We start from the raw sequence: 10511 nt of genomic DNA, 5'->3' as shown, positions 1-10511 counted from the left end.
CTGGGTGGGGAGGGCGTGGCCAGGCCGGGGGTGGGGCCCTGCCAGGGCGGTCTAGCCTTAAAAGGAGGCTCACGGAACCCAGGGGAGCTGGTTTCTCTTCTGCAGCCTGTACATCCCTAAGGCTCACCCCAGGGCGGTGTGTGGGGTGTTGGCGGAGTCCCCACCTGCACCTGTGCGCATCCAAGCAGCACCTGGGCAGGTAAGGCCTGGAGGTATGGGGGCAGCTGCCTGTGGCAGGACTTCCTTTCTGTTTCTCGTGGAGCCCTTGGGTCCTGCACCTGGCCCACCCCATCCTGTGGCTGGGGCTGCCCCTTGCTGAGCTCACATTCCCCTGGGGGGAACGGAAGAGGCCCCACATACACCCTCAAGCTCTGCAGAGAAACTAGTCCCTGGGAAACAGGTGGGGACATGGGGAGGAAGCATTTCTGGGGGCTGTGTCTGTCTCACTGTGTGATCTGGGAGGAGTCGCTGCCCTCTGAATCTCAGTTTGCCCATTTGTATGGTGGGCTGTATGAACCCTGGGGGGGAAGCCACCCCAGTCTGGGAGCAGGAGATTGAATCCTCACCTCCACAGGGCCCCCAGCATGCTGGGTGACCCAGTCTCTGCCCTTTGGGGTCTCCCCGATCTCCATATGTGCAGGAAGGTGGTGAGTGGGGTGCAGGTCCAAATACCAACCCCGCTGCTGACACTCTGTCCTTTGGTGAGACTTGGAGATTTCTGTCCCTCAGTTTCCTTATCTGCAAAACAAGGATATGGGGGCCTTGGGGGTGCTGGGATGGAAAGTGCAGCAGTGTGCCCCAGGTTTTCACAGACTCGGCACATACCATACACAAGTTGGAATTCTGGATTAGGCCCTTTCTCCAAACCTGTCCTAAAATCACCCCACCTTGGGCAGCCCTGCCAGATTGGGAGCTGGGGGCCCATTTGATGGAAGAAGAGACTGAGGTTCACAGTGGCCTCAGAGTCAGCCAAGGGGCAGGTTGGGACAGAGCCCCAGCCAGAGGGACAGACTATATCCCCTTCCCCATAGACTGACTGCTATGCCTAGTGGCCCAACTCCCCCAGAGACATTGGGCTCCCAGGGGTCCGGCAGGTCCTCTGCGCTGTGACCGAGACTCAGACAGGACAGCTGAGTGCCTGGGAGGACTGACCTAGCATCTTGAGCCTCAGTGCCTCCATCTGCCATTGGGGCCTCAGCCTCACCCATCCCAGATTTTGGTGTCCTCATCTGATCCTGTATGTGGAAGTGGGCTGACGTCCCCATTTCACTGAGGAGGAAACAGAGGCTCAGAGCGGTTAAGTGAGACTTGAACCTGGGACCAGCTGAACCCCTCAGAGGCTAGGAAGCCAGGCTTGTCCCAAAAAGGGGCTCTCTGGGGAAGTGGCCCCAAAGGGTGGGCTGCGCCAGGTGGTGGTTTGGTACTTAAACCCCCTCTGAGAAACAGCCTCTGGATCGTGGACCTGCTGTGTGTGACCCTGGGCAACGGACAGCCCCTCTCTGAGCAGTGCTGAGAGGTAGCTGGAGGGCCAGACGGCAGCTGGAGGGTTTCAGTGGGGGTTGCAGCTCCAGCTGTGTGGGCTGGGGGCCTGGGGACTGAGGGGCAGTGCCCAGTGGGCGTGGTGTCCGCCCTCCGCTCTACTGGTGTCACCTTTCTCCTCCTCTGGACTTTGTTTCTCGAGCCTGGGTGGGGCCCCAAGGAGGGGGTGCACCTGCTTCCCGGTACAGGGCCCTGTCCCCTGGCAACCTGGGGCTGGGCGGGGCCAGGAGGCCCCTGTGCCAGCCACGGAGCCAGAGCCAAGCTTGGAGGCTGCTGCGGGCTGAGAGCCGGTGGGTAAGGCTGGGGGGCCTGCGGGCAGGCTGGACTCAAAGGTTGGAAGGGCAGGGGTCCTGCAGAGGGGTGGGGTTGGCTTTGGGCAGGGGGTGGTGTGCTTGTGGCACCATCTGCTCACCTGTGGGGCCTTCAGGGTACGGGGAGGGAGCCTCAGTCCCCACCCCACCCCTCTCTGGGCACAGGGGGAGCCCAGGGGCTGGTGGAGGCCCCCTCTTGCTCTGCATCCCCAGGCTGGCTCTGTGCCCAGGGCTGTGTCCTTCCCACTCTGTTCCCAACCCTGAACCTTGCCAGGGCCCCAGTTTCCACCCCAGACATCAGGTCCCCAAATCCAAGAACCCTGAGCCCAGACCCTGTAAGGAAGGGGCCTGATTGGTGCCCCCCCAGGGCCAGAGGCACAGAGGCCTCACATTGGTTTCGGGAATTCTAAAGGGTTCTGGGGAGAAATCTTTCCAGCACCAGCCAGATCCTTGCTTGGGGGACCCTTGAGCGGCATATAACCCTTCCCCCCTGCCACCATCAGGGTCTGGCTGGGGCTCACAGGAGGGGGCGTCCAGCCTCAGGAGGGCAGAGACTCAGTCCAGTGCTCAGGTGTGTCAGGGGTTGGGGGCTCTGCCCGGTCAGGGTCCCGGGAATGATAGCCCCAAGTGATGGAAGGAGACCCCCCAGGAGCCCCTCCCTGCTGTGTAACCAGCCCTGTCTGAGCCCCAGGCCCCTGTAATAGGCTTTTGCCCCGAGGGCAGGAGGTCAGTTGCAGGGATGAGGAAGTAGGTGTGCAGCACCCAAGGCCATAAACCCAGTTTCAGTTTGGTATCAACACAGTGCACAGTGGGCTGGGGAGGAGCAATCCAGGGGGCTTCCTGGAAGAGGAGGTGACTGACCAGGAGTGAGGGCTCAGGCTTCAGAAACTGTTGTCTTGTCACTCACTATGTGACCTCTCTCTGTGCCTCAGTTTCCTCTGCTGTAAACTGGGGACAAGAAAGGCTCCCTTGTCACAGGCTCTTAAGAGAAGCAAACAGGGTGCTGGTGCGAGGTGCCCGATTACGAGGAGCCACGGGAGAGTGCTGGAGGCCCTGTGACCACTATTACCACTCATTTGCACAGAGCGTCCTGGGCCTCCAAGAAGGCATCTCCCCGTGGGGTGCCTCTGTGCTCTGCGTCTTGGGCTCCTTGTTACCCGCCCCTCTCCCCAGCCCTGTGGTGAGGGCAGCAGTGTCTCATTTTACAGATGGGGAGACTGAGGCTTTGCAAAAGAGAATGCCTGCCCCAGGGTCACTCTGAGATCAGTGTGGATCCAGGGTTTAAATAATAATACGAGCCACCACTGTGAAAGCGTTTATCTAGTGCTTGCTGTATACAAGGCACAGAGCACCAAATCTAGATGGCAGCCTTTTGGGGTGGTGGCCACGTGCTCTGGACTCTACCTCCCGTCCAGATGTGGACACTGAGGCCAGAGGGGAGCTGAGACTCGCTCAGGGACACAGAGGAGTGCATCCCTGAGGACTTCAACCCCACCCTGCTGGCCTCAGTGAATCACCCGGGAGGAATGAGCTGCCCCACCCACAAGGAGACTTGACACCCTCTGGGAGTGAGGTTTTTTTCCTGGAGTTAATGTCCCATGTGTCTTATAAATCCTGCTGCACGAGCTTCCGGCCACTCATTAGGCAAACACGCATTCCTGCCACGCCTGCCCTCCTTGGGGAGCCCCAGGGCATGGGGACAGAGTGGGAGGCAGACCTGCCCAGTCCTCAGTGTCAGAGCTCGGAGCCTGATGGGAGGGGCAGCCAGATCTGTGGCTGGAATGAACCCAGGCCCTGGGCCCTGAGACCACGCCTTGCTCAGCCCGCCTTTATGGAGTGCCTGCTGTGTACCAGACCCTGGGCTGCAGGAGGAGATTCTCACCAGGGGCCCCTGGGAGGGAGAGAGGGTCCTGGCTGATGGCTTCAGGTGCGAGAAGACAGATCTTAAATGACCGTATTCTCCTTTCAAAGACACATGCACCCCCAGTGACTTTCAAGGAAAAAGTCTCCACAGGGGACTGGGGGGTCAGTGGACAGAGGCTCAGCCCACTCGGCTGGGACTAATCGCTCAAGCCTGCTTGTCTTTAAAATCATTTTCCTAATGACGGTTTCAATATTTGACGCGCTGGAAAGACCATGAGGCACTAGTGTGAGGATTGTAACGTTGTTCCCCACGATTGATTTTATGTTGCTTGATGCCACTTCTCCAGGTGAGGGAGGGTCTGCATTTTCCTTTACAAAACTACATTCAGCTTTTACAAGCAAGTTGGTGTAAAAAGGCAGCGATGTGTCCAACAGCTCTGGTGGTACCGGGGTCCAAGGGCTGCTTGAGGAGTTGAGGGTGGTCCGCCTTCCTTTCCTTGGCTGTAAAAAGGCAATGCCTAATACTGTGCTAGGCTGGGTACACAGGAGAGGGCCAGGCAACAGGCTCTAAGGGCAGGGCAATCTGGAGGCTCCCTGGAGGAGCTGTCTTATGGGCTGTAGCTAACAAGACCGTGCAGGGGCAGAAATGAGGGTCCTCCAGGCAGAAGGAAGAGGGAGAAGTTTGGGTTTGAGGTCTGGTGCCTGCAGAGTTTGAGGGTTTGGGCTGAGGCCAGATGGTAGCCTTGAGAGCCCTGGGCAGAGTTTGAGAACTGCATCCCGGAGACGCCAGGAATCAGGGAGGCATGAGAGCAGGTGTATGACCTTCACAAAGGTTCCTTGAGCTGTGCTCAGTGGGAACCCAGATGGTTGGGAGGGGGATTGGGCCAAGATGTCCCTTGGCCCAGCGAGACAAGGTCCAAGGCATTCCTTAGCTCATCCTGGCTTTATGGCACTAAGACAGGGGCTTGTCTGGGATGGGACAAGGTGTCCCACTGGGCTGGTGCAAGGGAGAGAACCAGGTTGTGGAGGTCTTTGCCAGTCATTACCTCTCTCTGGGCCCCAACTTCCCCACTTGACATCACCCAGCAAGGAGTGGTCCCACTGGGGCCATCTGCAAATGTTACATGACAAAAACCACATAAGGAACCTCAGGGTGTACATGCCCTGGGAGGGAGGCTGCCCTGGTGTGGCGCTGGGTCTAGACATGGCTAGCTGGGTGGGAGAAAGGAGGAGTGGAAGGAGAGGGGCAGAAGAGGCTGACTGCGAAAGGGTGTGCAGTGTCCAGGGGATGAGGTGGGAAAACGTTAAACACACAGGGAACAAGGTGTTGGGTCAGCACAGTGGTGCACAGGGATTCAGGTGTGTCTGGATCTAGGAGCTCAAATAATGTTTTCAGGATCCTGTGTTGGGGTTATGGATGCTCCTGAGCAAGCTCTGTCCATAGCGGACACATACGCCCCCCCCCCCCACCAGTGGTTCTCGGTCTCATCTCACCAGCCTAACAAGCCCAGCAGGAAGAGGATCCAATTCTCCACATTAACTGCAAAGTCCCAGGGTTTTATGTCATTGGCCAGGTTGGGTCACATGTCCATCCCTGAAGCAATTACAGAGGCCAGAGGGCGGAACGCCCTGATTGGCAGGGCTGGGTCACTTACTCATCCCTGAACCAACAGTAGAGGCCACTGGGACAGGACTCTGCCCTTTAAGGGACCGGGAACTGTGCCTCTCCCCAAGTGCTCTGAGCTGGTGACCATCACGCCCTTCTTTGCCCTCAGTGAGTGCAGATTGTCTCCATCCTGGGAGCCGGTTGTGGGCAGAGACCCCCAGAACATGGACCGAGTGACCAGATACCCCATCCTCAGCATCCCCCGCTCATCCCGTGTGACCAGTGTGGCCCTCGATGGGGACACCAGCTACACTATTGAGCTGGTGGGCGTGGGGTCCATGGCCAGTGGCTGGGGCCAGGATGAGCCACAGGCATGGCCCACTGACCATGAGGCCCGGCTGGAAATGGTGCAGACAGGGACGTCTCGCAGCCTGCATGCCTTCCCTGGCCAGCTGTCCCCATGGCCACCCTGCCCGGAGGACGATGAGGATGAGGAGGTGAAGGCCTACCACCTGGAGACCAGGGGCACCCAGCCCAGGCGGCCACAGGACCTGGAGCGAGAGCGCCGGGTGGTCATCCAGGGCCAGGCGGTCAGAAAGAGTGGCATGGTGGCCACACTCCATGGCACCCCTGACCACGGGGAACCCAGGACCCCCGGCCGACTGCAGGCCACGCCCCCAGAGGAGAACATGATCGACAGAGAGCAGATCGACTTCCTGGCAGCGAGGCAGCAGTTTCTGAGCCTGGAGCAGGCAAACCCCCCTGCCAGGCCAGCCTATGCGAATGCGGGGGCCCCTCGGAACCGCCCATCCGGGCCCAGCCAGGCCTCCAAGTCCCTGAACGGGCCACCCCTGCCCAATGGGTGTGTCACCCCAGTCAAGTCCCAGGTGAAGGAGGTGGTCGTGGAGGAGAAGAGGGTCCCTGGTTCGTCTGCCAGGTCTGGTGTCCCAGCCATGGACGACCCTGCTTCCCAGTCCCGCGCAGAGTCACCAGAGCCCCCCAAGGAGACGCCCATTGAGCGGGAGATCCGGCTGGCACAGGAGCGGGAGGCAGACCTCCGAGAGCGGAGGGGGCTGCAGCGGGTGTTCAGCCAGCAGGAGCTGGTGGAGATCCCCGCCAGGCCGCTGCTGACCAGGGTGAGCCTGGCTGCAGCCCCACAGCGGGGCAGGGGGCGCCCGTCTCTCTACGTGCAGCGGGACCTTGCGCAGGAGACGCAGCGCGAGGAGGACCACCGGCGGGAGGGCCTGCAGGTGGGCCGGTCGGCCACGCCTGACTGCTTCTCTGAGGGCCCGCCACCTGGACTCAGGAGAGCCCACAGCTCAGACTCCATCCTGGGCCCAGCCCCCGACGCCAGGGCGGCCAGCCCTGCTCCCGAGGTGAGGAAGGTGAACCGCATCCCACTTGATGCCTACCAGCCGTACCTGAGCCCCAGAACGCCCCCAGTAGAGTTCCCAGCCTTCCGTGCGAATCTCAAGCCCAGCAGCCTCCCTGCAGATAAGGCCAGGGCCGGGAGCGCTCCACAGGCCGCAGTGGCGCAGAGCCTTCTCTCGGAATCCTCTGGAGAACCCTCGGGCACAAGGCAGGTGCCCCCCAGGGGCCCCCTGCACCCCAGAGGGCTTGTGCGCCATGAGTACTTCCTCCTGCGCCCCCTGAGGTTTGCGGTCCCGGGTGTGCCTGAGAAAGCTGAGGCCCCCCGAGTTTGGGGCTGGGAGGTGGCCGGGGCCCCGGCACTGAAGCTGCAGAGGTCCCAGTCATCTGAGCTGCTGGAGAGGGAGGTGGAGAGTGTCCTGCGGCGGGAGCGGGAGGTGGCTGAAGAGCGGCGGAGTGCTCTGTTCCCGGAGGTCTTCTCCCCACCCCTGCCGGATGAGTGCTACGACCAAGACTCCAGGAACTCCTCCCAGGCATCTGGTAAGGAGGGATCCCAGGCGTGGCGGGTTTGCTCGGGGCCTCAGATGCGGAAGTGGAGGGGTGGGGGGATGTCAGGAGAGGCTTTGGCTGGGGGGACATTCGCGGGGGGGCAGTTGTCCCCTACCCCAGTTGGCTGGTCTGTCTGCCTGTCTGTCTGCTTCAGCAGTAGATTTTGGAGAAAGTAGTTGACTTGCCTTGGGGTTTTTCATTTTATGGGTTTTGACACTTTGTTATTAGGCGCATAAAGGTTTACACGTGTTCTATCCTCTTGGTCAATTTTCGTCAAGACGAAATACCCCCCATGCCACTTTCAATGTTTTTCTCCTTGTATGATCAGCCCATCTATCTGTCCAAGCTGTTAGTTTTCCCAACCAGCTGTCTGCTCCGTCTGTCTGTCTGTCTGTCCACTTACCCATCTCGTTAACTGGCCCAGCCTCTCCTCCGCCAGAGACTCTATGCCTCTCCGGCTGGAGTCTGGCTCTGGGGCCCCCCCCGATGTTCCTTCCTTCCCCTCACCCCCAGGCATCACGGGCAGCTGCGCAGTGTCTGAGTCACACTTCTTCACCCCAATTCACCTGCACTCGGGCCTGGCGTGGACAGTGGTAGAGGCCCCGGCTGAGGCTGCCCCTCCACAGAGAAAGAAGAGGGAGCAGTGGGTGAGTCTCAAGCCCTGCCGTCCCCCTGCATGCCTGGCCAAGATCGGACACCCCTCATTAGGGCAAGGGAGGCTCCAGTGTGAGCTGGGTTTGAGTCCTGCCTTCTTCATGGCCCACCCCCAAGTGACTGCGCCTCCGTGTCCCCCACACGTGAGGAGCAGAAGGGGTAAACGGGGCATCCCTTCCCATCTGGACCATGTACATACGCAGGGTCCCCACGGTGAGCCGAAGGCTGAGGTGAGCTCTGCTTGGAGGAGGAGTCAGAGCAATCTATCAAATCATCCTCATTATTTCAATGTGTTTATTACCAACATCATTTGGGGGGGCAGGGAAGGTAATTAGGTTTATTTATTGTGTGTTTGTTTGTTTATTGGAGGCACCGGGGACTGAACCCAGGACATCGTGCATGCTGAGCACGCGCTCCACCACTGAGCTACACTCTCCTCTCCTTGTTATTTTTGATTATTACCTGCACCTCACGTGGGACGTGCTCAGGGGTCTGCACGTGCTGTGGCTTTAACACCCTGGAGAGATGTTTTGTCCCCTGTTTTTTTAGAGAAAGCCAAAGTCACGCACGCGCAGGGTCACATGGCCAGGTCCCCAAGCCAGGACTTGAGCCCAGGCCTGGCTCTGAACCCCACATTTGCAGCCACGAGGCTGCCTCCTCCCTGGGTGGGTATTGTTGGCACCAGGGAGAAAAACACTGCCCCCAGGCTCGCCCACCTGGCGGTCACAGCCTGGCCTGGTGGTTTGGGGCAGAGTGGAGCCCAGGGACCTGGGTTCAAGTCCCAGCCCTGCCACTGGCTGGCTGTATGATGTTGGGCCCCTCTCTGATCCTCAGTCTCCTCCTCTGCAAAATGAGCATGGTAATGAGAACAGACTCCTTCAAACCTTCGAGGGCCTGGTGGCAGCAAGAGCTCCATAAATGTCAATTGTCTTTATTACAAGGAAGTTTACAAAGAGAAAACAGTTGCAAATGATGGCCCAAGGCATCCCCAAGGGGACTAGTGTGAGGGAACAGCCTGGTGGATGGCTCTGAGTTTGGGGTGACCAAGTGGCACTGGGGGGACCACTGTGGCCCGGGATCGCTTCCCTTCTGCCCTAAGTAGTGACTGAGTGGGCTCTGGGGTGGGACAGGGTGGAAGACCCCAGGGGATGACGTCTGTTCCTCCCTGCAGTATGCTGGCATCAGCCCCTTGGACCACATTAACTCGGAGGTGAGTGTGCTCCCAGGGGCAAGGACCCCTCTGCCCAGGAGCGAGGAGGGCTGTATGGCTGGAGCGGTTCCCTCCCGCATCTGTGCTCCCTGCTCAGGTGCACTGGGGCCACCAGAAGCTTTTCTTCTGGATGGTGGGGGTCGGGGGGCTTCCCTGGATGGCTTCTCGATGTAGTGTCTGCCTGCGGTGCATTTTGCTGTGATCCACTTTTGATGAAAGGCAGACCATGGGCTGCCTGTTTACCAGATGGTTTGGGGGCAGACGTGGCACAGGACAAGGGCATTTCCTTTGAGAGACGGGCTCTCCTGGGAGTGTAGGAGGCCAGGCACCTCCGTGGATTTGTGGGATCCGGCGTGGCCCTCTTTGACTCGGGCATGTCCCCTGCTGTGGAGCTGGGCAGGAGTGAGCACAGTCCTGGGTGCTATTACGAGGAGCAGAGGGTCTGACAAGAGGAGGGGATGGTCCTGCTTTACCCTGTTCTAGGCCTCTCCTGTGAGTCAGCTGTTGGGGGAGATGTCTTGGGAGGTTAGGACCTGATGGGGACCCCGTGCCTCCTCTGGCAGGTCCTGGAAGCCACGCGGGTGACCCGCCACAAGAACGCCATGGCTGAGCGCTGGGAAGCCCGCGTCTACACCAGTGAAGACGAGGGCTGAGCCTGGGGCCGGACCCACGCCCGCCCTTGCCTTGTGGGAGCGGCCAGCACCCGGCCTTGGGACACGGGTTCCTGTTCAAACCCACAGATCCCCTGCCCACAGCCCCGAGGGCAGATACACTTGGGGCTGGGGAGTTCTCTTTTCCATTTTTCTTTTCCTGGAGAAATTGTTGTGCTTTCTGGGTCTCGAGTTGGGGATGACACTCTGCTTCTACGATTTTGCCAAATGCTTCTGGGGCCAAGAAGGAAGGAGACCAGCCGCCTCACGTCCAGATGTAATAGTTTCTGCTAGTCTGAGAGGGGAGATGCTCAGCCCCTCCCCTGGGGAGCCTCTAGTCTGAGGGCAGAGGCCTGAGCGCCCCACCTGAGGGTCTCTGTGCTGCTTTCAAGCCCCCTCCGAGGCACAGCATGGCTCTGACATTACAGGATCCTGTGGGGAAGACCCCTCCCTCCCTGGCTGAGGAAAGGGCTGGATTTGGGGGCTGAGGCAGGTCCTTCCGCTCCACCTTGAAATAAAGCAAGTTTCTGGCTCCTGGACCCCACCTGGAGTGGGTGGCTGTGCTGAGCCTCCCCTCCGTCTGTGTCATTTCTCTTGGTGACGCTCACTGCTTCCAGGCGGCTGTGTCCTGTCCCCGCCCCACCACAGGCTGTCCCAGTCACCTCCCAGCGTGTGGCCTGCAGAAGGTGCTCAATCCGCACTTGTCCAGCGAGCGAGTGAATGTCTTCGGTAACACCAGGCCCGTTCTTCTCCCTGTGGCT

General features: G+C 59.9%; 1 protein-coding gene across 6 annotated transcripts; it reads left to right on the top strand.

Annotated features, from left to right (window-relative positions):
* The first annotated feature begins 52 nt into the window (after window positions 1-52).
* On the top strand, window positions 53-10289 carry MISP (mitotic spindle positioning). 6 transcript variants are annotated; one of them, XR_012501719.1, is made up of 5 exons: window positions 53-199; window positions 5489-7227; window positions 7750-7883; window positions 8260-9100; window positions 9664-9732. XR_012501719.1 is itself a non-coding variant. In XM_074351385.1 (5 exons), the coding sequence occupies exons 2-5, from the start codon at window positions 5544-5546 to the stop codon at window positions 9683-9685; spliced, it is 1920 nt and encodes a 639-aa protein (XP_074207486.1). In that variant the 5' UTR covers window positions 53-199; window positions 5489-5543; the 3' UTR covers window positions 9686-10289. The 6 variants fall into 6 exon arrangements, 3 of the variants coding, with proteins under 3 accessions (XP_074207486.1, XP_074207485.1, XP_074207487.1); XM_074351385.1 differs by having other exon boundaries at window positions 9021-9100; window positions 9664-10289; XM_074351384.1 differs by having other exon boundaries at window positions 54-199; window positions 9062-9100; window positions 9664-10289.
* The last annotated feature ends 222 nt before the right edge of the window (window positions 10290-10511 follow it).

The sequence above is a fragment of the Camelus bactrianus genome, chromosome 22 (genome assembly GCF_048773025.1).
Source record: "Camelus bactrianus isolate YW-2024 breed Bactrian camel chromosome 22, ASM4877302v1, whole genome shotgun sequence".
Classification (NCBI taxonomy): domain Eukaryota; kingdom Metazoa; phylum Chordata; class Mammalia; order Artiodactyla; family Camelidae; genus Camelus; species Camelus bactrianus.
Note: the sequence above shows the minus strand (reverse complement) of the source record. Positions and strands in the feature narration are given on the sequence as shown.